The following is a 25,478-nucleotide window of genomic DNA, read 5'->3' as shown; positions in this document are numbered from 1 at the left end:
GAAAGCAGAGATGCGTGTTACTTCGGGCAGGTGGATGGACAGTCTGACTACAGATACGGCTAAAGAGGAGGGCAGATCTTGGGTGAGGAGGTGAGCTTGGTGGCAGGAGGAAGTCCAGAGGATGCTGAGCTGACTGTGGTATGAACATTGCGGGGACTCCACTGAATTTCTGCTTCTGCATGACGAATCAAAAATGGCAATATTGAAGGTGAGGGTAAATGACGCTGATGTATGGTGAGGAAGAATGCGAGGAAGTAGGCCCGTAAGAGAGAGAAGCGTCAAAGAAGAGAGGGAATGAAGGTCAAAGGAGGCACGAACCAGGTGCTGCTATCACGGCAGCTGGTTTTGGATCCTTTGGTAAGCCTCCCAGCCTGCCCTTATCCTAAAGACGTGGCCCACGCTGCCAGGGACCTGTCGAAAAGGGAACGACAGGAAGATCGGCATGTCACCCTCAGACAGAGGGCATGACGGCAGACTCCCTCGAGTGTTGCTGGCTCCAACGGTCTGTCCTTCGCGAGCGGTCGGCCCGTGGATGGCTCCATCTCGGCCGAAGCTGTTGCCAGCAAACGCGTTGTCTCTGACGACTTGAACTGTGCGGCGGCTTTGAGTCACAACAGGGATAGTACTTGGGTCAGCAGCTGTAGACTGTGAGGGGGCGCGCTCAAGACGGCCGCGTATGGAGAGCCCTTCTTCATTCCTTCCCTCTTCGACATCCAGACTCCGTACCCAAACGGGCAGAGGGCCGAGAACAGTTCGTAGTCTCACGCTGCTCTACTACCTTTGCAGGACAGTAGGAGGCACGGCCACTTGCGGCATCATTACCTCGGCGCTGTTCAAGTCTACTGGGTGACTCCACAGTCGAAGGACTGGAGGCCTCATTACGGCCTCACCGGCGCTCTCTCGCCCGGCGGGGGTACTGCTTCAGAGGTCATCGATCCACCACGCCGGAACATGCTGCCACTCACTAAGTGGTTCGAGAGCCACGAGCGTGTGCCCGTCGCCTTGATTGAACTCGGTGAGTTCCAACGGCCGGAGCGGCAGCGTCGCTGTTTCAGTGCCAGTGCAAGCGAAGAGAGCAACTGACGGTGTCAGGCACGAAGGAACTTCAACAAGCTTTGTGCACAAGTGTCTGACTCACTTTTGGGCAGTTTGACCTCTGTCGCCCTGTTTAAGGCCGACGTAGCGGCCAGTGCCGTACCGCTGGCAGTGGTGCAAACGAGTCTGGAGCATTGGAAAAGGAAGGCGATGTGCCAGGCACGAGTACTGTTTGGCCGCCAGACGTGGTGATGGAGGTGGATTGCCTAGCAGAAAGAGGGATTGTACCAGCAACGAGTGATCCTGTGCCACCTGGCGCATTTGAGCTTGAGTCACGGAGAAGAGATGTGCAGAAAGCGACTGACGTTGTCTCACTCTGCGCGGGGATGTGCAGATCATCCAGCTCAATGTCGGCCGTATTCAGCCGAGCAGCGGCTTTGGAGAGGTAGATAGATGCATTGCGGGCGGCGGCGGCAGACTCTTCAGCCCAGGTTCGGGCTGTCGCTAAGAGCTCAGTATTACTCAGTACGGTGTTCTGATGAAAAGGACCCGTGATGCGGCCAGGACAAGGTCATTGCTAAGCGACGTCTTGTCGTCGGGTGGCTTCTAGATGACAGATCCAGCTCTCAGACTTGATTGAGTCTTGCAGTGTGTGCAAGATCCGGCAGAGACCGTACATTGATTCCCAGCCAAGTAATCTGGCTTGAGGTAGAGGTATATGCGTCTTCCTCGCCCGGTGCTGATAGTGGGCTGCGCCGATCTCGCGATGGAAGGCGCTCGACTAGGCTGCTGAGTGTGCATGTGTAGGATTGAGTGCTGATGTGTGTGTGCGCTAGTGGTAGAAGAAAAGAGACAGGGGCAGTAGCCTGTCGAAGGAGTGATTGTGAAGTAGGCTTCCAGGAAAAGATGCGTTGAAGACGGCTTCTGCTAGGAAGAGCCACTGTAGACTTGGCTAGAGTATTCTATGAGATGTCATAGTAGGTGTGCGTTCTGTACAAGCGGAAGGGGTGAGATGATGGTGACCTCAAGGAGTCTGCCGTTAGCGGACGAGTCACTCACGAGTAAGCGGTGAGAAGGAGAGGTTCGACGAAGGAATCAAGGAGCGACAGGTTGTGCATTGGGTGAAGTGATGTACAGTAGTACGCGCAGATTATCGACTGGGAGAGAGTGTTAGAGTATGGGAGATGGAAAGAGAAGGGATGGCGAGAGCAGGAGGTGGAAAAGAAACAGAAAGGTGAAGGCAAAGGGGTAATGGCAAAGGGCGAGGCGAGCGAGGCACACGATCAGAGGCTCAGCCTGGGCGCGGCAGCAGAGCAGGACTGCCCTGCAACAGGGGCGACAAAGCGGCTATTGATTGCACCAAGGTTTGCTCGCGGACAGTGACCGCCCAGGCACTCTAGAGAGCAGAAGCTTCCCTCCGATCCGGTGTCTGAGCAGCAGAGAGCACGTGGAGGTGTGGTCTCGCTTCGCATTCCAGCCCCGATGTGTCACTTGCCTGTCGATGCGGCTCTCATGGTCACTCAAAAATCGAGGTGACGGCCGGAACGGAAGGCGTCTGGATGCAACACTGTACGCTCGTCTGATATGCATCCCACTTGAGCTGTCACCGTGTACAGACTGCATAGATTGGTGGCGACAGATACTGTCTGCCTTTCTACTCGAGAGGTAATGACATACGAATTTTGAGCGGTGGCCAGAGGCCTAGCGACAAGATACGATGTGGCAGAGTCAAAGAGTCTCTCGTTCGAGCCGCCTTCGCCTTCCGAGCCTCGTGGGCACTGGACAGCCAGGCTCAGCACCGGCCGATGTGGAAGAATGGGACAGACTGCTCTGATCTGCTCTCCAGAAAATGGGACAGAGCGCGCGGCAGCGAACTCCTTTGGGTCCCAGCAGAGACGCTCGCCACGTTGTGAAGCTGTTGCGCGAGGGCGATTGGCCTCTGTCGACAAGAAATTTCTTTCACCCCCGCTTCGCCCTCTTCGCCCCCCTTTGCCCTATATAACCCCGCCCCCAAGAGCGGTGAAAATTATTTCCCCCCCTCCTCCTCTCAACTCGCTCTCCCATTTCCTCCGGTCCGGGCCCTCTCCTCTCCGCTTTGGCCCCTCCTCGGGCTAGAGTGCCAGCCGGATCAAGTTATCTACAATGCCACGTGAGTACCATTGAATTCCTGATACCCTAGGGGGAAGAGAACAGCAAAGAGCTCAAGGTTCGCGTGGCGCCGGAAGGCGTCCGGTATGCGGATGGGTAGCGAGGTACTGTGCCTACTCCGTGACTGTGATTGCATTGGGTTTGCAGGCTTGGGATCCTCTGCTCTTTGAAGATGTAGAGTAGCGTGTGGTCCCCAGCCTCGCGGCCTGGGTCTTGATCATTTTTCTGATCGACTCAGAGCCCCTCTGCTTAAGACAACTACCTCTTTCTTAAACCTCAATGCCATCACTGACCTTGTCGAAATCTGCCTTTTCTTCTCGGTCGCCCTCCAAGCATCGAGTCACAGCGCCCCTCACCGTGTCCCTCCCTCCTCCTGCCTCTCACATGTATCGTAGCTGCTCCCTTCACTGCTTGATACTGTACTGTAATCTACGCTCTAATATACCATCCCCAATACATCCTGTTGCCATCCACTAGACTGTGTGTTCCCCTCCTCGACCACTGCATCGGGCTCTACACCGAGGACTTGAACCATCAGCCGCCCTTGGCTCACCGCTGATACGGAAGGAAGCGGGTGGCGCCGACGTGCAGCGCTACTCAATTGCCGGATGCACAGCGGCGGATCCCGGCCTGAGCTGTTGGGGCAAGCAATTAGCAGCCGTTTTGCTTCGTTGCTTCCCTCAGGGGCGATCATCGTAGCCTTTGCCTGAGTCGACCTCTTCATCCCTACGGACCTTACCTCTTCACCTCGTCCGCCCCACTGCTCCACTCCTCGTCGTCGTCCACCTCCATCTCCTTCGACTCTCTTCTCCCATGCGGGATGACCCTGGTGTCGCCTCTTATTCATACGTCTTCATCATTGCTTGCTGCTCAGCGCCCTTCCCTGACCTCAAGCTGGCAGTCTGCCGCCGGTAAGTCTCTTGTCCGTCATGCTTGCTCCGATTTGTCTGCATTGATACTGACTGAGCGCTCTGTTCGTCTCATTACTCCATTGGTCTCCAGAGACTACTTCCTCCATGCTCATCGCACCGCCGTCACCCTCTCCACACAGTGGTCTTCCACCCTTCACCGAGCTCGTACCCCCAAACTACTTCAACTACCAGCTGATGCCGGTACCAGCTCAATAGCTGATTTGCCTATTCATCGTGTATGGTCCCATCTTCAAGCAGGCTCCATCACGCCAGAGGGAATGAATCGATCGTAGGATGGCAATTCAACCACATCGTCGTGTGAGTAGATCTCTCGAAAGTTCTCGTCTTTGTACTATTGTTCCATCAAAACTGACGCTGGCTTGGGTTCGCAACCCTAAGGTCGCTTAGCCTCCTCGAGAATGGTAGTCGGGCGTCTGAGGATGAACTGCCGTACGTCGCATGACAAGAGCTCGCACAGCGCTCACCTCACCGACGACATGCACCCTCAGGAGCGAGCTCAGGAGCGCAATGGCTGAGAAGCCAAGCTTTGCGAAGAGGCCCAAGACTACATCGATGCAGCAGATTACATGTTGCAGAAGTCACTAGCCACAAGAGATTGGAGCTCACCTCTACAAGGCTGCTCAACTGCTAGAGGAGGCGGTCACAAGCTCCTTGGACGTCGCTATCAGAGGCTGCAGATTCACACATCCCCTCTCCCACTTTCGGATTACAGAATTCTCTACCACCTACTACACTTTCGACCACACAGTCACCCGAGCTAAAATGAGTTGCGATCGAGGGGCAACCAGAGGCCGAAAGCTGATCTTGTGCGTGCCAAGACCATGCAAGGGACGGCAGTGTCACGGATGTCAATTGGACTGGTAAGCATTGCCAAGGTCACCGAGCACATCGGTACAATGCACGCTGCTCGTAGACAGCAATGAATGCCGCTCCCTTGCTTGCCTTTTTTCCTCCCGTATTGTATACAGAAGCTAATCCCTCCGTTGCTCTTCTGTCTGTTATTTCTACTCGTTGACTTTTCGCAATCTACCGTCCTACATCTTGATCATCTAACCAGGCTTGCCGTATACGCGTGTCCAGTCATCGATTCAGATGACGCCACGGGCTTCTGCTCATCACCGGCGCACGTCGAGAGCCTCTTCCCTTTCAGTTGCCTATTCTCTCTCGAGGACAGACAAGGTGAAGCCGTACCCCCAAGGGTAAGTGGCTCCAGGTCGTATCGCTCAAGGAGGGCGGGCTGTGCTCAGTGAGGGTATCTGGCGGTGTGAGGTAATGACATTGGTCTGTTGAATTGAAAAGGCGTGCATGCGCGGCGAGTAGAGCAAAGTACAAAGGTGTGAAGCGAGAAGAGGTGGTACAGGCGAGTGAGGAGGCGGAAAAAGGGAGGTGTCTGGAGGGGTGGTGACCCGGTAGAAGGAGAGATCTACAAGGTCAGTTTTCCCATTGCTCAAGCACCTCTTCGTCAAAGGGGGTAACATGCAGCGGATTCCCATGTGACGCTGCAGCAGCTACCGAGTCGAGGGGGATGGTACCTCGGGACTCTTGCACCTCATCGCTGGAGGACCACACGCTGCTCTACCCCCGGGTAGTAGAGCAGAGGATCCAGCCCAGCGATGTTGCAGTCACTGGTGTTTCCAACGCTGGCATGAACCCTCCCTTTTCTGGTGAAGTGCGAATCCAGGTACTCACCTAGTCACGTGGATAGCTTGTGGTGGCGATGGAAGGAAAAGCGGAGGCGGAATGCTTGGTGCGTGATGTTCTGACCGTGTAGAAGGAGAGATCTACAGGGTCAGTTTTCCCATTCTCACTCATGCATATCTCGGTTGATCGGCATCAGGCGCGCAGGTTCACTTGTACATCGCTGTAACGACTCGGACAGTTGGTCGATCTAGAAATAGATCAAGACTCGGCGGCACATCACTGGGGGACCACACACTGCTCTACTCCCCGGGATAGTAGAGCAGAGGCTCCCACCTAGCGCTGTGCCAGTCCAGAGGCGGATGCCTGCCGCCCAATACTGTCCTGCCGGAATAGCCGCTAGCCTCGTGGTACTCACAGGAATCGGAGGTGATTGGGGGAGGCATGTGGAGGCGGAACGTCTTGATGTCTGACCAGGTAGAAGGAGAGTTCTACAAGGTCAGTTTTCCCATTCTCACTCATGCATATTCCCGGCTTGAAGCAGTATCGTGCCCGGAGCTTAAATTGTACATCAACGGCTCGGTCATGGCACATTCGCTGGGGACCGCACACTGCTCTACTCCCCGGGATAGTAGAGCAGAGGATCCCACCTAGCGCTGTGCCAGTCCAGAGGCGGCTGCTGCCCGATACTGTCTTGCCTGGATAGCCGCTAGCCTCGTGGTACTCACCTATGGTGGGGAAGGTAGGTGGAGGTCGGAGAGGGAAGGGAGGATTGGACTGAGGAGGAGAGGAGGGGTGGGTTGATGAGAGGAGGGGGGAACTTTGAGGAGAGGAGGGGTGGGTTGACGAGAGGAGGGGGGAACTTTCTCAACGCTCTTGGGGCCAGGGTTATATAGGTCAAAGGGGGCGAAGGGCAGACTCTTGTCGAGAGGGTAAATTTCGGCGCGCACCGCATCCACCTAGTCCCCCCCACATCGAGCCTCAGGCGGGAGTCCCCGCCGCCGAGTGTGTCCCATTTCCTGGGATCAGCCTGTCCGCATTCCTCACACCAGCCAGGCCCACGCTGCCCAGATCAGCCCGGCCACTTGTTTGAGATCAGGTCTTTTACTTCCATCAGATCAGCCCGTCGGCTTCCATCAGATCAGCCATCAGATCAGCCGACCCTCTTCCATCCCATCAGCCCGGCCACAGAACAGCCAGCCTAATTCCGTCAGATCAGCGAGTCCAATCTCTGCGCGAATCAGCTTGTCCCCTTTGCCCAGCCCAGTCAGCCAACTCTGTCCAGATCAGCCCCTCCGCTCTTTCCCAGATCAGCTAGACTAGTCCACTTTCCCTCTGGCCAGTCCGGCCACTTGGTTCAGATCAGCCCGTCTCGGCATCCACCGGCCCACACCGCTCAGATCAGCCGGTTGGTCCGGTTTCCCCGGACGCGCGTGTCCCCCTTTCGTTGCATTCACTCAGGCTGACGGCGCCGACCCTGGCATCCCCGGGCGGATGCGCCCAATGGACTGTACCTTTTCGCCGACACTCTCGCCGGGCGAACAATCGGCTGGGCCGCTCACAGACTGAGGATTGCAATAGACCGCCGTCCGTCGGAGACTGCGCGCTTCGTGCTGAGGCCTCCTTTGAATTCATACGCTTTGCATTGTCAGCTGAGGCCAAATGCACCGCCTGCTAGAGCAGCCTCTGCGCTGCTATCCTGCTTTCGCCTGTACAGCTGCTCCACCGTCCGACGAGTCCAAGCGCATGTGATACAGTACGGAACACTCTATTAACGGACGTTGGCCAGGAAGTCTGATGGACTGAATGAATTCTAGCAAAGCAAACATCTCTACGACAGCCCGTCGAAGTCGTGAACCGTGGAAGGAGCCAAAGAGGGGGAGAGTGGAACGTATGGCTTCGGATGCACGAAAGTGCAAAGAGAGACCTTGGACTGGTGATCCTGCAGTCTGAACGATGCCCATGGGCGTGGCTACGGGGCAATGAGATCGAGGGTGGAGATGCACAGAGTGCAAGGACGGAGATGAGAGGTCCGGTGTTCGGCAGATGCAGCGCTGACTTTACCGACTCTAACATTCGGTGTCAACAGCGAAAGCTTGAGAGACTACCGTAGGCTTTTCGAAGGGCAGCTCAAACGTTCCGGGAGAGGCTGCAGGTGAAGATGAAGTGTGGGTGGATTGTGGACCGCATCAGAGCCATGAGTCGAAGCGAAGAGAGACTATAGTACAAGGGAGACGGGCAAAGGATTGGAAGACCAGGGTAAGGGGCCAGACCAGCTGGAAGAGGGAACGCGGGAGGTAGAACAATCACGATGGGAGCGATTGTCAGTGGAGAGTCGCCGCGGAGAGGCATCTCAGTCAAATGCTCACCGCTTGGGATAGCTTTGCCGGAGCGCGTGGCGTGGTGGCACTGCTATGTGACAGTATCCCTCGCTCTTTGCGCGTCCGAGCCGCCGAAGTGTGGCCTTCTGCTCCGACGGCGCTCAGCTCCTCCGAGATCTCTGAGGGAGCGAGATCGGCAGGCTCCGCTTCTCTGCGAGGTGAGAAGAAGTGTGTCAAGGATGGAGTACGGGTCAGCATTGGTGGTCTTGGCATGACCGGCAGAGTCATTGATAGTATTGCGATAGGCGATGTGTCGAGAGCTTAGGAGCAGCTGAAGACTACATATTCGTCGGACTCACTCAGCTAAGGCCGTGCACAGAGCGGCGTGCTGGTAGTCCTCCTCGACGGCCTTGTAGAGCTCCTGGCACGCGGAGGTAGATGCAATGAGGTAGTCTAGATGCGCCCGAGCAGCCTCTTCCCTAGTCTTGTGTGCGGTGAGCTTGATCTTGAGGTCCGCAAGCTTCGACTTTGCTATGTCCATGCGGGCCTTTTCGAGCTCGAGCAAACGCCCTAGGGGCGCTATAGAAGGGTCGGGTAGTGGGGCCGCTTGCCGGTGATCGTTGTCTTGCCCGGCTACCATGGTAGCAGCGGTAGAAAGAGCAGTTGGACAGTTGAGAGCAGTTGATTGGCTGGTAGAGGGGTATCTGACTTGTCCAAGATGGGGCAGGCGACGGTGAGATGTGTGGTAGAGTAGGGAATGAGGTGGACGTGGCCGAGCGGGACAGGCTTTCAGAGGTTTCCGCTTCTCTCGCCAACTCTTCCGGTTGCTTATGCACCGGCGCCTGAAGAGTGTGGCTCTCCCACTACATTCCACCCTGCATGTCACTTTACGTGTCGATTGGTCCCAAAGCCGGGTGTCGATCCATTGAGCCTCAGCGGAGTGCCAAAACCTGGGCGCGAAGGAGGGGTACCCACAGCTGCGCGTCTTCTTCGGCCTTGATCGCCAAAGGTTTGAAGCTTCCCCGAGATCTTGCAACCCTGAGAAGCTTTGTCCCGGGCACGGGGGAAAGTGTTGTCTCGCCGTCGATACAGGTGGAGGGGCCCCGTGAGGCAATGTCTTCTGGGAGCGTCTTGAGTACAGGTAGTAGTCAAAGCACTTGCCAAAGGGTATGGTCTACCCTCCAGATTCCAAGCAGCCTCCGAAAGCAGCAGTGTGTTGTATTGTTCGGTCCTTCCATGGCTATTGTGATCCGCCATGTAAGCCAAGGCCCCAGCAGAGTCCGTATGGATCGTGATGTGCTTCGGGATCTCGACATTGGGGAGTCGAGCCAATCGAAGCTTGTAGAAGTGGTGTAATCAAACAGCTTCTCGGCCTGCCGTGAGAGCTGCATTGAGCTCTGCTTCCTAAGAGCTACTTTCGTCTGTCGTTTGGATGCCCAGACACAGTGATGATACCCGTTATGCTTCGCTCGAACGATCTCGTCTGAAGCCGTCCTCCTCGATGTACCGTAGTGCTTGCCCGTCTGCTTGAAGCGGCAGTGATCGTCGCTGGCTGATAGAGTGCCGTGTACAGTATGCTCGGTCTAAGGTAGTATCGACTCGTGTAAATAGAGTGAGAGGAAAGCGAAGGGCTGAGACTCGGTAGCTCAGATGTTCTGCTGAGAAGCGATCGCAGAAGGAAGAAGTTAATGTATCAGCGAGCGGAAGATGAGCGTGCTCAGTCGTGAGGAGCGTAGGTAAGGTACTCACTAGGACAGTGGTAGAGTACAATAGTGGATCTTGCTTAGAGTCGCGAAGGCCAGCGAGGTGCAGAGACTATATTGAGCTTGGGCAGCACTACGCGCAGGAGGAGGAGGGACGTGGCTGAGTGCTGTGTGATAAGGGTAGTGAAACGTAGAGTAGGGCAAAGGTGAAGTCAGGAGAGGAAGAGCAGGAAGGATGGTGAGTGAAGGAAGGGAGTGAGGCGAGTGAGGTGGGTGAGGAAGGGGGAGAGGAAAGCTTGTACTAGTCTGGGGTTTGCCTTTTGTATTGCGGTGGGGCGTGGGGGCAATGCTGACCACTGCCACGCGCATCGAAGGCAAGGGCGCACTCGACGTATCACATCTGACTCGGCACTGAGGATCCGGAGGCGGGGCATTGCCTTGACAGCAAGCTGGCATGGCGCACAAGGACCGAACTGCATTCGACGGTTGGTGATCCTGAGGCCCTCAAGAGACTCTAGTATCTTTGCTTTCTCGCGAGGTGCACACAGCAATGCTTAGCTTGAAGCTCCGTGAGGGTCAGAGCAAATGTACTCCGCTCTTATGTGCGAGGTGCACGACTGAAGCTGGGTTCACCCTCTGAGCAGTGCTCGACTTACCCCTCTGGGTGCTGAAGTGATCAGCTCCCTAAGCTATACAAATAGCTCCTCGAAATCCCAGCAGCTCGCTCTTCGGGACCTCGTCCTGTTCTGCTATGCTTACCACAATGCCGTTCCCTCCCACTATACACTAGACAGCTCCGAAGAACATCATACAGGCTGTTCTCAGTATTGAATTCGTGGCGCGGCTCTGACACATGATCAAAGTGGTACAGAGATGAAAAGTGGGTGAGTATCTGGAGACATCGCGATAGTCGGGCAGGAGCAAGCAGAGCACCGCTTGAAGAATCAGACCCGAGCATACGCCCTTTTCAGAACTGCGCAAACTATGTCAGGCTGCTGAGTTGACAAAGCGGGATGGGTGCAAGGCAGAGACGTAGACCCCATTCTGTGATTGTGTGAGATACAATCTGTCATGATATGCCTCGAGCCACAGAAGTCGGATACCAACCATCCACCTCTCACATGACAAGTGAGGCATGTGACTTGGCAAGATCGGCAGAGCAGAGGACAAAGGCACGTTGCTCTGTGATTTCATCCCCCTTTGTCCGCCCGCAACCGCGTCTTTCCGAGCAGCAAATAGAACTCCTTCCCTACCATCACATCCTGTTTCATCTTCGATCCATTGAACAACCACTCCTTATCACTGTCACCATTGCGGCACCTGTACCAGCAGCATCCTTCACTTTGTCAAGGTACCGCGTCGAACGGATCCTCGTCAGACGAGTGTCAATCACTCGATCCGAGCGATCGCAAGCCCTGTCTGCCCACGATGGACTTCTTCTGGACCAAGTTCGTCCTCTGTCCAAACGAGGGCCCGCACCAGACCGTGGAGGAGGGCCTGGCTTATATTCGAAGACGGCGGATCAAGTTCACCAACCTCCAGAACACCTTCAGGCGCTTCCTCAGCGATCTCGAATCTCTCACGGGCGATCTTGCTGCGAGCAAGGCTGAATTGGAGCTCATCGAGGAGGACATTGCAGGCATTCAAAAGACCCTAGATCAATTGGACGATCAAGAGGCGCGATTTCTGGAGATCATTGCCGGCGGAACGTGAGTCCAGTGATATTCTTGTCTTCTGCGATGCGGAAGCTGACTAGTCGGATACCCTGCTCGCTACCAGAAAGAGGAAGGCCGGAACTTGAAAGCTCCTGCAGTCTTGTATCTGGCCACCTCTAGATCGAGTGCGCCAGATTAGGGGAGCTACCGCTTTCGCTGCCACCAGACCTTCCTCATCACGACTTCAAAGAGCGCTGTGTTACGCCACTGCACACCATCCAGTCCTGCTTCGTCTCACCACCTCGCACCGTCAATGCCACCCCGCACTTCACTTCACTCCCCGCTCCATCAGCTGCATCTTGCCCCAATTCCCACTCGACGCTGCCATCTTTGCGCCAAGATTCGCAGCCAACCAGAAACCCCTCTCTTCTTGCACTGTGTCTGAGAGACTGAAGAATGGGCCAAGCCACGCAGTGTCAGAACGTGCATGCATGAAGCCGGAGCGCCGCGAGGCGGGTGCAGGGGCCCGATCACGGATCACCTCAATTGAGAGTGACATGCCCGTTCCGCACTTTGAAACGGGCAGGTGGGGAGGCGAAGAGACTTGAGTAGCACAGCCAATGCTGATGCTGATGCTGATGGTCACGCTGACCTCGATGCTAATTGGTACCATCAGAACCTGCGGGGTGAACAGCTTCACGATGCTTTCTCTGCCGATACTTGCCATCCCAAGCTGCTCTCTCTCGCTCTGGCTGTCCACCCGCGAAGTGAGCTTGCTGCCCGCTGCCTCGACGACTCGCAGCCGTGATGGTAAGTAAGCCTTTCCTTCTGAGTGCTTGCATCATCGACCTCCTGTCACCTGCAGCGTAGGTGGCCATGGGCGTAGTCTGCAGCTGCGCATGCCTATGAGGAGCCCGATTCTCCAGCCATTACGTACGTGAGTGAGAAAGCTTTCGATTGAGAAGACTAGGGCAGAGTTGACAAGGAGGACACACAACGATCTTCAAGGCCCCTTTCCAGCTGATGTGATCCCTTTTCCCACACAAAGTCTTGATAATGTCTTCGCTTCCATCCGCCCCTTGCTGCTCATCCCTGCCTTCGAACCTTCCTCAACTCATGCTCGAGTCTTCGGGCAGTCTTTGGAGCTTCCCTATCCAGAACCTCATTCTGCCTTGAGTTGAAGCACCTCTGAGGACCAAGATGCGCCTGTCGCTGGTACGACACTCGAGCTATAGCGTCCCCATTGGGTCCTTTGACGAGTACGTGCACCTCGATGGTACATTCGTGATTGTCTTCTTCGGCGAGGTGCGGCTGCATTGAGGCACTGGTGCCAGTGATCGAGGGCGGGACCAGCGAGAGGGAGCGAGAGCGAGAGGCAGCGAAAGTGACAGGGGCCGGGAGGACCTCCATCTCGCTGTCGCTGTCGGAGGAGGAGGACGAGGAGTCTAGAACAATTGCCTTCTCAGAGGCCTTCCTGCGTTTGCCCTTGCGCTTCTGTCCAGCTAATACATCTGAGGTTTCGACTTGGCCTTGAGGAGGCGGACAGTTGACCGGGCCAGGAGTGTCAGAAGGAAGACGGCCCCTGTTACGGTCCACCAGGTGTGCTGGTGTTGGCTCTCGAGATGGGAGGATAGTCTGCAGAGGGGCCACTGAAGGGACGACGGTGGCGTTCGAGCCCTGTCCCAGAGAAGCCGAAGGCGAAGAGAGTGGTAGAGCACTTGGTAGATGAGGGCGTTGAGGCGATGGAGTTGCCGAGGCTCTGAGTACCCTGCTCCTGGCCGCGGCGACGTAAGGCGAGGCAGGCACGGTACCAGCTCGGCGGGAGCGAGGCGAAGCAGAGAGGGAGCGACTGATGCTGCGACGAGAAAGGAGACCTGGTGACTTGAAGCGGCCAGGAGATGGAGAGAGGCGGGATCGAGAGATCGCTCGGCCAAGAGTTGAGGTCCCAGTGACCGAAGGAGATCGACGACGACGAGATGGAGAGGGAGAAGGGGAAGGCGTGACCCGATGGCGCGAGGGAGAGGGAGTAGACGGTGAAATCGGTCGTTCTACGACTTCGGCCTTGATCTTTGGCGGAGTATTGAGCAGCACCGCTCCAAGACTGGAAGGAGATGGGATCGACTGAGGAGGTACCGAAGCACGACGAGGTGAAAAGTTGTCTACGTTGATGGGCGCGGCCTCCGGTCGGACGGAGGCAGCGCGTTGAGCAGCGGAGCGCTTTGGTGTGAGTGGCACAGGGGGAGGAGGCATCGACATCCTTGGCAGTGCTGTTAGCTTCTGGGAATGTTGATTTGGGCACTACTAGTGGGTGTTGAGAGGACGTTCGTTGTCAGAGAAGGGACAATGCTGCCTTTATCAACCTCTCGTCTTTGTCCTACCCTCCCTTCCCTCTGCTTCATCGCGCAGCGCAGCCAATCAGTACCTCATCCATCGCCCTCTCATCTTCTCATCGATCGAAACGGATCATCCAGACCGAGAAGTGTTCAATCACCGCCGCTTTCCTCATGTCTTGCTGCTCTGCTTGCTATTGGGAAATGCTAACGCACCACTCAGCTTCCGCCTTGCTCAGAGACATGGAGATCGCGAGGCTTCGCTGATCTCACGCTCGCGCTACTGTCCTTCCACCTGGAAGGCCGAAAAGACCGATGAGATGACGATGAGATTGCGAAGTGGGAAGATCAGATGTACAAGGTGGCCGGGGGTGGTATGCAGAGGAGGGTTGAAGTGACGATGCTATCCTCTTTGGAACCTGTGGGTCAGACAGCGAAATGAAGTTGTAGCGTCAGTCTGAGGCTCTGATTCATTTTCGCCTCGCCTGCTCCCTCGTACTCACGACTGCTGATTCTTCTTCCTCAGATAGAACAGGTCCGTCCTGCTCGCTCCCAGATTCACCACCTTTGGACATCCATCCCTGTCCTTCTCTAACCGCACGCATTCCGCACAATAGTAAGCATCGGAGATACCGTTGGAGCCACAGACGATGCAGCGTCCGCCGTAGGAGCCGAAGTTGCACTCTTCGCAGATGCGGACGAGCGTTTGGGGGCGCACGTAGGAGTCGCAGATGGGGCTGAGAGAGGGAGGCAGCAGAAGGGAGGATGAGACGGTGGCGCGAGCAGAAGAAAGGACGGTAGTGACGGGACGGAATTTAGGGTCAGCTTCAATTCGATGTGCTTCTACACTCAACCCTGTCTTTCGAACGACTCACCATTTACCATCGCACTTCTCGCACAGCCTGCCAATGGCAATCCCTGGCAGCTTCCTACACAAGATCAGATCTGGGTGATGCCTGTGATGCGATGAGGGAGGAGAAGCGAGGAAAGCGTCACAAAGAACAGTGTATTGTCAGTATCGTGCATACGATATCTGCAAGGCGGTGGCGAGCACTTACTTTGACATGGTCTCCTGATGGACTGAGCTTCACGCTTGCCCGGCTTGGATCCGCAATTGAGTAGACCGCCCCTGCTGCTGAGCCGCACGCTCTAGAACAGCCGGAAGGGAGCAGCGGAAGCGATAGTCTTCAGCTGAAGAAGGCAAGAGATCCGAAGGTAGGCCTATGGATAGGATAGACTAGCAGTGGGCAGGGTTGGGGAAAGTAGGTACAGCAAGTAGTGTAGGAAGAAGCGGAAGTGAGAAGGAACGTCTTGAATCCAGAGACGGAAGCGCGGGCGGAGCGGAAGCGGGGCGTGTGGAGAGACGCAGGCCCAGATCTCACTTCTTCGCGTCTTCTACGGCTGCCTGCCATCACCCTTCTCGTCGTACACAGCTCACTTGCTTGTTGATCTCAGGACATTGACCACGTCAATACCATAGCCGCTCAATGCCTCCTCGTAAGACACGAGCGGCAAAGGCTGCTCAGGAGCCGCCGCCGGCGGATCCGAAGCCATCTCTTGCTGGCGCCTCCGATCCCTCGTCCTCTTCCGAACAGGCCACAGCTAGCAGCAGCAATGGACGGCCAGCCAAGAAGGCTCGGAAGAGCGAAGAGGCCAGTACACTACTATCAGTAGAGGACGAAGCTCCTCCGCCGCCTTCAGCGCCCTCGGATCTGCCGCCGCCGCCTTCTCCCCCGGCCGCCCCACCTGCTGCGCCTGAGGAAGATGGCCTCGCACCACCACCTCCCCCACCTCCCACCGATCTGCCCTTACCTCCCCCGCCCACCGACGAAGAGCCTCCTCCGCCGCCTCCGCCTACATTCGACGGCGCACCTCCACCCCCGCCATTAGCAGAAGCAGGTCTACCAGCAGGTGAAGATGAAGAAGATGTGCAGGATGCAGAATACTGGGAGAGACTCGCAGAGGAAGATCGGCAGAAGGAGGAGGAGAAGTCCCAAGACTTGTACCTGGACACTGTGAGTAGCTTCATCACAGATTCTTCGATAGGACTGAAAGTATGGGCGAGACTGACCCTTGCTCCCCGGTCCTCTCACTTTCAGATCAATCGAAGCGTCCTGGACTTTGACTTCGAGAAGCTCTGCAGCGTATCCCTCTCCAACATAAACGTGTATACCTGCCTTGTTTGCGGCAAGTACTTTCAGGGAAGAGGCAAAAATTCCTACGCCTACTTCCATTCCATCAATGACGGCCACAGAGTATACATGAATCTCGAGACAGCAAAAGTAAGCAGAGGAAGTGGGGAGTGATGCTGGTCGAGCCAGCAGTAAGCTCATCAATCACCCTTGCCTCGCCCATTCTCAGGTATACATTCTCCCAGATGGCTATCAAGTCTCCTCTGCATCCTTGTCCGACATTGTCTACCTTCTTCAGCCAACATACACGCCAAAGCAGATTAGGCGGCTTGATGCCCCTGATGCTCGACCCTCCATAGACTTACAAGGCAAGCCATACTACCCTGGCTATCTAGGCTTGAACAACATTGGAGGCAACGACTACGTCAATGTTGTCATACAAGCTCTAGCCCACATCGCTCCCCTCAGAGACTACTTCCTTACCGGCTCGCTCAGACCTGACAACGATGGACAGGGAGCTAAGAGTACATCGACATCCGCTACTGTCGCGCGAGGATCTGGCGGAGTGTCATACAACCCCACTCTCGCCAACTCTTCTGAGCTCGTACGTCGCTTTGCAGCTCTGTTGAGGAAGATTTGGAACCCTCGCGCCTTCAAAGCTCAGGTCTCGCCGCATGAGTTCCTGCAAGAGGTGACGAGCGCATCGAAGGGACGCTTCCGGCTGATGGAGCAAGGCGATCCTGTAGACTTGCTCGGCTGGCTGCTCAATCAACTGCATATGGACCTCAATGGAGGTAGCAGAAAGAAACCCAGTATCATCTCTAGGTGTCTACAGGGAGAAGTGAGGATCGAGAGCCAGAAGGTCTTTGTCCGCACTGGACTGGAGACAGAAGGCGAGATGGATGTTGAGGACAGCTTGGACCAAGATGGGAGGAAGGAGGGCGGCCAGGAGGACGAGTACGGCAATGCCAAATTCAACATCGATCGAGGTGAGTAGGGGTGACTTTGTGAGTGGCAAGACGCTTTCTGATCACCATCCCTCTGCTCTTCCCCACCTATGCAGACATCAAGATCGACCGCTCTCCCTTCTTCCTCCTCGCCATCGACCTCCCTCCCCCTCCTGTCTTCCAAGACGTAGTCGAGAAGAATATCATCCCTCAAGTCTCCATTGCCCAAGTTCTGGCAAAGTACGACGGCGTCTCCTTCCAAGAAGCGCGGGGCATGATTCGCAGATACAAGATCACAAAGTTGCCGCCGTATGTGATTCTGCACTTCAGGAGGTTTACGAAGAACAACTTTGTCGAGGAGAGGAACCCGACGATTGTCAATTTCCCCATCAAGGGACTGGATCTGAGAGATTGTGAGTGTATGGTAGGGTCCTTTGGCAAGCGCAGTCAGACGAAGCGTACTGACTTCATTTCTCATACACCTCCCTTGTTCTTCTCAGACGTCGACGACCCTTCCTTGACTCCTCTCTCGGCATTGTACGACATGGTGGCCAACATTACGCACGAGGCCACTCCAGGCACAGTCCGCGAGAACTCCGTGTGGCGCTCCCAGGTGCATACCAGTCTCGAAGGAGAGCCAATCAACCCTTCTTCCTCGTCCACTGCTGCTGGTCAGCCAGACAGCGTCAAAGCTGAAAGCATCAGAAGGGCCGGAGAGGGTGATGGAGAGGAAGCAGAGAAGGCCGAGGAGAAGTGGTTCCAGATCCAGGACTTGATCGTTGAGGATATCAACCGGCAGATGATCTTCCTCGGTGAGACGTACATTCAGGTGTGGAAGCGGAGGAGTGATGCCGGAAGTGTGTAGAGTATTGCAGGTGAATGAGATACTATTACAGTGTTACAGATGATTGGATGCCCAGAAGAGGCTGAATATGATGTCCATCCAACGACAGCGGGCCAATACAAGCCGATCAGAGCAGAGCGCTCCAGTCTGTCACAAGTCCCATCGCTTCTCCCGTACTACCAGCCGATCCCACCAGTCCATCCACCACCGCACCCTTCCTCCTCCTATCAGCCCCACCTCCAGGCGCATCAGTCGTAGCCTCTGTCCCTGCTCCTCCTCCAGCTCCTCCCTTCCTCTTCCTCTCCCCTGCCGCCCAGCTAGGGAAACTCCCAAAGGAGTCCGGATGTTTCCCCAACGGCGCCTCGGTGAACCAAGGGTGCTGTAGGGCCTGCTGAGCTGTGATCCTCCTAGCGGGATCGTAGGTGAGGAGGCGGGAGAGGAGGTCTTGCCCCTGGGAGGTGAGGAATGGGAAAGAGGCACGCAGAGTGCTGTACGGCTGGATGGAGCTGAAGCTGCTGGAGCGGAGCAGCTTGCTGGTGCTGCTTGAGGTGGAGAGTGAGGAGAGGGGTGGGTAGGAGGAAGAGGTGGGCCGACCTAGGAGGGAGAAGATCTGAGGAGGTACAAGGCAGGACATGTCAGCCGTAGTGTCAGACGGGCCTCTGACTCCCGCCATATGCTCTCTACTCACCTGGTAGAGCTGATCACTCTCATTCTTCCCAGTGAACAATGGTTCCGACTTGAGGAATTCAGCAAAGATGCACCCAACCGACCACATATCAATGGCCGTATCATACTCTTTGGCCCCCAGCAGCAGCTCCGGCGCTCGATACCACAGCGTGACGACCAGGCTAGTCATCCCGCCATAATCGTCCATAGGCGGGTCTCCATACAGTCTTGCAAGACCGAAATCGGCGAGCTTTAGTTGCCCGCGATTGTTCATTAGAAGATTGGACGTCTTGAGGTCCCGGTGGATGATCCATTGAGAGTGGAGCAGGGAGACAGCGCTTAGCAGCTGATGAAGGAGAGTCTTGATCTCGGAGAGGGTGAAGTGGACTTCTCCTGCTGTGAGGAGCGTCTTGATGTCGTGTTCAACAAATTCGAAGACGATGAAGATCCTGAGACAATCGATCAAAGACGGGGTCAATTTGCTGCTGGAGCCAGAATGGGCTGTCGCCCGCCTGAACCTCGCCCGGTACTCACTGGGTCAAAGTCTCCCCTACCACGACCTCTTTCACCCTCACTACGTTCTCATGCTGCGCCATCATCAACGTCCGAATCTCCCTTAAGCTCGTAATAGGGAACCCGTTCGTTTCCCGATCCATCTTGAGCTTCTTGAGGGCTACAACCTCTCCCGTCACCCTGTGTCTGGCGCGGAAGACGACGCCATAGGTCCCTTCTTCGATGTGGTTGAGCTTCTCATAGTCCGATACCGAGGAGCAAGAAGTGATTGGTGGATGAGCTGAGCGAGGAGGGATGGGCCCGCGAGTGGGCGGTGGACGAGGAGGCCGTATCCGCACTGGAGCGTGGTGCTCGCTCAGGCGCGAGCTGCCCTCTCCTCCGTTCTGCTGCCTTCTGAGCATCTCTTGTTCGGCCACGTTTCCATTTTCTGTTGCAGCCAAGACTCTTCTGGCTTCTGTCCTGCCGTTCTCGCCCTCTTCTTCGCCCCTGGGAGATTGATGAACACGCTCCTGCGAGCGGTCCTTCCTGGCAGCTTGCAGTCTAGCCAGGCTCGCCTTTGCTGCTGCTTTAGCTCGGGCTTCCGCCAGCTCGCCGTCGAGGTCATCGCTGGCCTCTTCTTCGCTCAGCCGCAGCATCTTCGAGCGACCAGAAGAGGAAGAAGCCGCAGACATGAGATGGAGGAGGCTGCTTGAGCTGTCTTTGGAGGTCAAAGGTGTTAAGTCGAAGGAAGCAGTGGAAGCGGAAAGGGCCACTTCTTGGCTGCTAGTCTACTCCCGCTCCCGCTCCCTTCCGTTCCGATGCTGGTCGTGGTCGCCTGCACCAGCCTCCGCACTTCTTCTCGCGTCGAGGGAGCGGATAGCAGTGTCCCTACAGTACCAACCCACTCCCTCCTCCGCTCGATACCGCCTCTTAGCGCTCCTCTCCTGTCCTCTTGGATCATCCTCACCAGCCATGGCTCGCGAGGCTCGAACAGTAGTCATCGCCCATGGATCCCACACCATCCGAGCTGGCTTCGGTATCCACGAGCCCCTCCGGCTACCCTCCGTCGAGCTCTCCGCGCAGGTTGGACTGAGGAGCTCACACATCCAGGCTCTCCGCGCTCACAATGCTAAAATCGCTTCTTTGAATGGCAGTAGCGCTGATGTAACGGATGGATCAGATCCGTACTTGTCTCCGGTGAAACCTTCTGACTATCTCGTGGGTCACTTCTTGGAGGACGCGCTGCAGCATCCAGAGGGGTATCAGGACGACCCCGTTCACGCGTTCTGGCCTATGGTGGGAGGAAAGATCAGGGATTGGGGCGGTATGCAGGCGATATGGTGAGTAGGTTCTTCGCCCCGAAGTCAGCAAGAAGAAGGGCTGTGGACTGATTGTACCTATACTGCCCTACTCTCGCGCCGATAGGTACCACCTCCTCTTCTTCTCTCTCCCCGTCATCCGCTCTACGAACCAGTCCGTGACCCTCCTCTCGCTGCCACCTCAAGCAATCGACCGCAACACTTCGGCGCAAATCCACAAGATCTTCTTCGAAGAGCTCAACTGTCCCGCCCTCTGTGTAGTGGACTCTTCGCTCGTGTCGACCTTCGCAGTGGGACAGCTGGGAGCCTGCGTGGTGGATGTGGGATGGAGCGGCAGCAGCGCTGCGTGCGTATTGGATGCACTGCCTGTGCTGGGCAGCAATGTCAGATGTGAAGTGGGACTGAGAGAATGTATCGCCTACCTGGCCTTCCAGCTAGGACAGGACAGGCGGCTCGTTCAAACCCTCCTGACCACCCCGGAAGGAGCGGCGTCTACATCTGCCGCCTCTAGTTCAGACAAGGAGACACAGCTGCTCCTTGCACTCGCAGAGGAGCTCTTCAAGCAGGGTGAGGTGTCTCTGGGAGAAGGCGATGACGGACTGCAAGCCACCAATGCCAATGTCGATGATGAGGGCAACTTCGACGTGCTGGGAGCCTTGACTAGTGGAAAGGAGAAAGAGGCAATTGCCGCACAGGAAAAGAAGAACAGGGCTCTGATCGAAGAAGGCAAGGAGCCTGAGAAGATTCAAATGCCTGCCGAGATCGCTGCAAATGGCAACACGAGCGCAGGGGCAAGCGACGTAAATGGCTTCCTCACCTTCCAGTTCCGAGAGACCCCTCTCAGGATACCTAAATCTCCCCTGGACAAGGCTGTCACACCTCTGACGGAACCAAGCGTACTTGCTTCCGTGGACAGCCGCTTCCTGACTCTCGCCTCGCCGCCTAGTCTCTCCAGCGAAGATTCGATACCCTCTGCTCCTGCTCAGGTGGACTGGGCCTCGATTCCCTCCCTCCCCGAGGTCATCTCCTCTTCCATCAACTCCATTCTCGAGGCAGAGCGACGTGCTCCCCTATGGGAGCTCCTCGTCATCACCGGCCAGCCAACACGGGTACTGCGCGGCTTGACGACCTACATCGTTTCATCCCTGTCTAAGTTTATTGCCTCTAGCTCCGCTGCTAATGGCAATGGAGGCGCAGGTGGAATGATGGCAGCCAATGGTGGAGGTATAGGAGGAGTGGACGATGTGGGTGCGGGATTGGCATTTAATGGACAGCAGGTGAGCAATGCTCGGGCACTCAAGACGCCAGACTACTTTGTCGAGTTCAAGGACCGGACGGACCTTGCGCCTTTCCTCGGAGCTACCATCTACGCCAAGGTGAGTGAAAGAATTGAAAGGAGTGTGAGGATGCGAATGATGCGATGACTTGTCATTGTCTGACATTCTCGGCCACCCCTGACTCCCAATTCTGCCCCACAGCTGGTCTTTGCAGACTCGCAGGCCAAGGGCTACACGCTCAAGTCGGCCTACATCGAGCGAGGCCCCACAGTCGCCTTCCAGGTGTTGCCGAGCGACAAGTAATGGAGTCACACAGCAATGTAGAGTTAGGTACCGTCTGTATGGGTGTCGCAATCAATACCACATTCCTTGCCAGTGACTTGAATCGTATCGTATCGTCAGAAGCACACACGGAAAGACGGAAAGGAGACGCGTTTTTGAGTGAAAGTGGAGGGAAAAGTGCAGAATTCCGGCATCGAGGGAAAGGGGGCGCTTCCGTCATTCACTCGGTCAGTCATCCTGCCGTATCCTCTCTACCTCATCACCTCGACTTCCTTCCCCATCCCACCTTCTCTTGAAGCGCATGGCCCCCTCTCCCCCACCTCCTCCTCCTCCTATAGCCCCCCTCCCACGAGCGGCAGGCAAGGCCAGAGCGAGAGACGAGCCGATCATCGTGATAGACTCCGACACAGAGGAGGAAGAGGAAGAGGACCTACTACAGTGGGAACGAGATAGAGCCGCGGCGAAGCGGAGGAGGGGTGGAGAAGGGAGTGGGGTAGCTGTTGGAGAGGGGGGATGGACTGGAGGGAATGCCCCGGCTTCTCGAAGCTATGTGGCGGGGTCTGCCTCTGGGAGCTCATCAGAATCTTTGGCCGGCCCTTCGAAGATCACACAATCTCTCGAGCGAATATCTGCTGCTCCAGCCGTACTCACAAGAGATGACTCCAGCAGCGTCAATGGCGCCAAGATTTCACCTCCCTCAATCGGCGGGCTTGGGCTCGGCTTGAGTGCGATGGACCGCAAAGCGATGGAGGAAGCGCGGAGGCTCAGACAGAAGGAGAGGAGAAGAGCGCAGGGTCTCAAGAGCGAGAGCGAAGATAGCGAGACAGAGCTTGATACTCCAAATGGAACTGGTGGCCTCAAGTCAGCACACCTGCCACATCAGACCTCTAGCGGATCTCAAGCAGGTCCGGCGAACTACAAGAGTCGCTCTTACATCTCTGAAGTCGAAGCGGCGCGACCTGCAGCCAAGGGGAAGGTTCGCGGCTTCGAAGATCTCACTCGTGATGCTGAAGAGGCAGGCGGTAGCAGTGGAAACAACATAGGTGGAGCTTCTGCGCTAAGTGGGCTTGGGGGAGTGAGTGGGAGCAAGCCTGCGCTGAGGAGGATACTGGCAGGGGATCGCTTCTGGGAGGGAAATGTCAAGGTGAGTACCAGACGTCGCAGGCCGGCGAAGGATGAGCCAGCTGAAGCCAGTCGCTTCTTCCTTTGATATCGCAGAGGAGCTGGAGCAGGTATACACAAGACGGCGTGCCCTTCTCAGACCTCATACTCCCCACGACAAGAAGCAACGCTGCCGGTCTCACACACGCCGTGATCACATCCTACGACATAGACTACCAATGGCTCTCCACCATACTTCCCACGAAGAACTCAGCACAGCCCGGGAGGAAGGCACTCCCTGGTCCTGAGCTCACCTTCCTCACTTCGGAGAAGACAGGTCTGGTGGGTCGAGCGTCTGAATTTTGGTAGAGGTTACCATGCGAGCGATTGACTAATCCACACTATCTCCATTTGCCCCTCTCTGGCCACCTTAGCCCATCGGCACTCACGCAGCCGGTCCTCCAGGCTGGAACTTCAACGTCCGCAAAGAGCTTCGCAAGGAGCATAGCTGCCCTCACATCAAGCTCCTCCTGCTCTTCTACCCCGACCGACTAAGGATGGGAATCCTCACAGGCAATATGATCGAGTATGACTGGAGCACACTTGAGAATGCCGCTTTCCTGCAGGACTTCCCGATCCTGCCTGGTGAGAGGAGAGATACGAGCACGGATGTGTATGATCAAATGAGCATGGTGTTGAGCTCCATGGGTCTTCCACGCCAGCATGTGGCTTTCCAAGCATTGGCTCGCTACGATTTGACCAAAGGGCCGACGATTGTGGCCTCTATCGCGACGGACGTGCCGGTGAAAGGCTGGGACAAGATTTCAAAAGTCGGGTTGGGCAGGCTGGCCGTCAAGTCGAGGGACCTTATGGGTGGGGCAGTGCTTGGAGGTGGGCTTGAGCTGGAGGCGCAGGTGAGTCCGCGCCTAGGCAATATTAGTGTGACATTGGCTCTGACCATGACACTCTCTCTCTGGCCCTGCGCATCAGGGCTCCTCAATGGGCATGTACTCCCAGCGCTGGCTCCAACAATTCCACCTAGCCGCTTCAGGCGCAGAGCTCTCTCGCTGCATTCCCCTACCCGCCGCACAAGGGGCCGCAACACGTCGCTACGGTGCTGAAATTGGCAGACCAGGAAAGGAATGGCCGCCCATCAAGGTCGTCTTTCCCACCAGAGACTTTGTACTCAGGGAGAGCGCGCCTGGACCCGGAAATGGGCATTGTCACTTTGGAAAGGTGAGAGTGTAGGTTGAAGGTCGAAGTGGAGACCCGCCAATCTCACTGACGTTCACATCGTTTCTCTCTCGACCGACCTCAATCCAGCCTGACGCCTTCCACCGCTGGAAGCACCTCTGCTATCAAGCCCGTGGCGCCCGTCTCCCCGGCCTGCTCATGCACCAGAAGGCTATCTTGGCACTCAAGCCTGGCTTCACCTCTTCTTTCTCTTCCACCACTGCCTCTAGCTCCGCCTCTTCTTCATCTTCCTTCTTCGGTAAAGGCAACACGACCGGGCAGACTGCCCCACGCACAGCAGATGTGGACGTAGACGCAGACGCAGGCCCAAGCGCAATCATTGGGTACACCTACCTCGGCTCAGCAAACTTCACAATGGCAGCCTGGGGGAATCTAGCCCTTCCCAGCCAGAACAACAACGAGCGCGTACACGGCAGCAGCAGTGCTCCCGGCGAGGTGGGTCTGACAGCGAACAATTGGGAGCTAGGCGTGCTCCTCCCTTTTCGTAGGAGCGATCTAAGTCCAGAAGCCGAGTTGAGCTCGAATGCGCGAAGTGCCATTTGTTGGGAGAGACCATTGAGGGCTTATAGGTCCGCAGGGGTTGCAGCTGAACCTGCAGCTGCAGCTGGAGCTGGGCTTGGAGCTGGAGCTGGGCTTGGAGCTGGGCTCGGAGCTGGAGTTGGAGGAGAGGATGGAGACGTTCCTTGGTTGAGCGAGGAGAATCAGCACAGGCCTTCTACACGGCCACCTAGGAGGTGAGACCCAAGCTGTACCATGTCTCAGATACGCGGACAATTTCAACAGACATCAGACCTAGAGGAGTCAAAGGCGTATGTAACTGTGCGTGGTAGAAGAGAGCAGAAGCAGCTTGGCCATTGTTTCATTGTTTCATTGTTCAACGGAGTGGGTGAATGCATGCATGCACGGTTAGAACCAATAGCGAGGCAATGTGTATATGTGTGTACGTCTATCTGTAGAGCTATGACTGGAACTGGGGACTGGGGACTACTAAAGAGGGATACAGGAGCATTAGGGTCAAGGTCAAGGCAAGTCGTGGGTAGAGTGGTTGTGTTACATGATTGAAGTGGTGAGGTGAGGGTAGAGTGAAGGTGAAGTAGAGTCTGGAGGACCAAATGTAGATTAGAACCGGAGGCGGAAACGTTTATGGGTGGGGAAGAAGTCGAAAGGTGATGATGGTGGAGTGAATGCCCAAATGAGGAGAGGAGAGGAGAGGAGAGGAGAGAGGAGAAAGAGCAGCGCGTGCCCCTCGGCCAACCTGGTGTCTTGTACCATGGCCTTACTCTCAAGGCGAGTACCCGCCCGTCTCAGACTGTGCGACGGGCGAATCGTGGAAGACGACTGGCTGTTCTGCTCCGTGCTGCTGCTTCTGCAACTGCTCAGCCTCGTGTCCATTTGGAAGAAG

At 56.2% G+C, this 25,478-nt stretch overlaps 11 protein-coding genes across 11 annotated transcripts; 5 read left to right on the top strand and 6 right to left on the bottom strand.

Moving 5' to 3' along the window:
• Nucleotides 1–57: 57 nt before the first annotated feature.
• BCV69DRAFT_43682 (hypothetical protein) lies at nt 58–1,537 on the bottom strand. Its single transcript, XM_025495277.1, has 3 exons — nt 1,139–1,537; nt 966–1,046; nt 58–601 (listed from the first exon to the last, which is right to left on the bottom strand). Exons 1-3 carry the CDS (start codon nt 1,432–1,434, stop codon nt 331–333), a joined length of 648 nt encoding a protein of 215 aa, XP_025346740.1. The 5' UTR covers nt 1,435–1,537; the 3' UTR covers nt 58–330.
• Nucleotides 1,538–3,929: 2,392 nt separating this feature from the next.
• Nucleotides 3,930–4,598, top strand: BCV69DRAFT_284212 (hypothetical protein). The gene is made up of 3 exons (XM_025492966.1): nt 3,930–4,094; nt 4,186–4,412; nt 4,503–4,598. The coding sequence occupies exons 1-2, from the start codon at nt 4,004–4,006 to the stop codon at nt 4,308–4,310; spliced, it is 216 nt and encodes a 71-aa protein (XP_025346739.1). The 5' UTR covers nt 3,930–4,003; the 3' UTR covers nt 4,311–4,412; nt 4,503–4,598.
• A 2,986-nt stretch (nt 4,599–7,584) lies between these two features.
• Nucleotides 7,585–8,773, bottom strand: BCV69DRAFT_294713 (hypothetical protein; the record flags this gene model as incomplete). Its single annotated transcript, XM_025493879.1, has 3 exons — nt 8,434–8,773; nt 8,123–8,285; nt 7,585–7,725 (listed from the first exon to the last, which is right to left on the bottom strand). Exons 1-3 carry the CDS (start codon nt 8,712–8,714, stop codon nt 7,585–7,587), a joined length of 585 nt encoding a protein of 194 aa, XP_025346738.1. The 5' UTR covers nt 8,715–8,773.
• A 2,275-nt stretch (nt 8,774–11,048) lies between these two features.
• On the top strand, nt 11,049–11,686 carry BCV69DRAFT_284211 (hypothetical protein). Its single transcript, XM_025492965.1, has one exon. It carries the CDS (start codon nt 11,206–11,208, stop codon nt 11,488–11,490), a length of 285 nt encoding a protein of 94 aa, XP_025346737.1. The 5' UTR covers nt 11,049–11,205; the 3' UTR covers nt 11,491–11,686.
• Nucleotides 11,687–12,055: 369 nt separating this feature from the next.
• Nucleotides 12,056–12,414, bottom strand: BCV69DRAFT_43595 (hypothetical protein). Its single transcript, XM_025495276.1, has one exon. The coding sequence runs from the start codon at nt 12,308–12,310 to the stop codon at nt 12,092–12,094; it is 219 nt and encodes a 72-aa protein (XP_025346736.1). The 5' UTR covers nt 12,311–12,414; the 3' UTR covers nt 12,056–12,091.
• A 104-nt stretch (nt 12,415–12,518) lies between these two features.
• On the bottom strand, nt 12,519–13,688 carry BCV69DRAFT_300395 (hypothetical protein; the record flags this gene model as incomplete). Its single annotated transcript, XM_025494455.1, has 1 exon — nt 12,519–13,688. One exon carries the CDS (start codon nt 13,686–13,688, stop codon nt 12,519–12,521), a length of 1,170 nt encoding a protein of 389 aa, XP_025346735.1.
• Nucleotides 13,689–14,165: 477 nt separating this feature from the next.
• Nucleotides 14,166–14,828, bottom strand: BCV69DRAFT_288027 (putative Pre-mRNA splicing factor ini1; the record flags this gene model as incomplete). The annotated part of the gene is made up of 4 exons (XM_025493602.1): nt 14,166–14,181; nt 14,266–14,499; nt 14,638–14,718; nt 14,821–14,828. The coding sequence occupies 4 exons, from the start codon at nt 14,826–14,828 to the stop codon at nt 14,166–14,168; spliced, it is 339 nt and encodes a 112-aa protein (XP_025346734.1).
• Nucleotides 14,829–15,174: 346 nt separating this feature from the next.
• BCV69DRAFT_284208 (cysteine proteinase) lies at nt 15,175–17,823 on the top strand. Its single transcript, XM_025492964.1, has 5 exons — nt 15,175–15,777; nt 15,862–16,044; nt 16,124–16,883; nt 16,958–17,254; nt 17,342–17,823. Exons 1-5 carry the CDS (start codon nt 15,250–15,252, stop codon nt 17,704–17,706), a joined length of 2,133 nt encoding a protein of 710 aa, XP_025346733.1. The 5' UTR covers nt 15,175–15,249; the 3' UTR covers nt 17,707–17,823.
• Nucleotides 17,813–19,265, bottom strand: BCV69DRAFT_251082 (Pkinase-domain-containing protein; the record flags this gene model as incomplete). The annotated part of the gene is made up of 3 exons (XM_025490411.1): nt 17,813–18,295; nt 18,374–18,800; nt 18,886–19,265. The coding sequence occupies 3 exons, from the start codon at nt 19,263–19,265 to the stop codon at nt 17,813–17,815; spliced, it is 1,290 nt and encodes a 429-aa protein (XP_025346732.1).
• A 474-nt stretch (nt 19,266–19,739) lies between these two features.
• On the top strand, nt 19,740–21,818 carry BCV69DRAFT_284205 (hypothetical protein). Its single transcript, XM_025492963.1, has 3 exons — nt 19,740–20,183; nt 20,269–21,538; nt 21,641–21,818. The coding sequence occupies exons 1-3, from the start codon at nt 19,816–19,818 to the stop codon at nt 21,740–21,742; spliced, it is 1,740 nt and encodes a 579-aa protein (XP_025346731.1). The 5' UTR covers nt 19,740–19,815; the 3' UTR covers nt 21,743–21,818.
• A 698-nt stretch (nt 21,819–22,516) lies between these two features.
• BCV69DRAFT_43459 (hypothetical protein) lies at nt 22,517–25,086 on the top strand. The gene is made up of 5 exons (XM_025495275.1): nt 22,517–22,865; nt 22,942–23,164; nt 23,257–23,736; nt 23,813–24,058; nt 24,146–25,086. The coding sequence occupies exons 1-5, from the start codon at nt 22,858–22,860 to the stop codon at nt 24,812–24,814; spliced, it is 1,626 nt and encodes a 541-aa protein (XP_025346730.1). The 5' UTR covers nt 22,517–22,857; the 3' UTR covers nt 24,815–25,086.
• Nucleotides 25,087–25,478: the final 392 nt, after the last annotated feature.

Source organism: Pseudomicrostroma glucosiphilum (genome assembly GCF_003144135.1).
Source record: "Pseudomicrostroma glucosiphilum strain MCA 4718 unplaced genomic scaffold BCV69scaffold_11, whole genome shotgun sequence".
NCBI classification, from domain to species: Eukaryota; Fungi; Basidiomycota; class Exobasidiomycetes; order Microstromatales; family Microstromataceae; genus Microstroma; species Microstroma glucosiphilum.
This window is presented reverse-complemented; position numbering and strand designations above follow the sequence as displayed.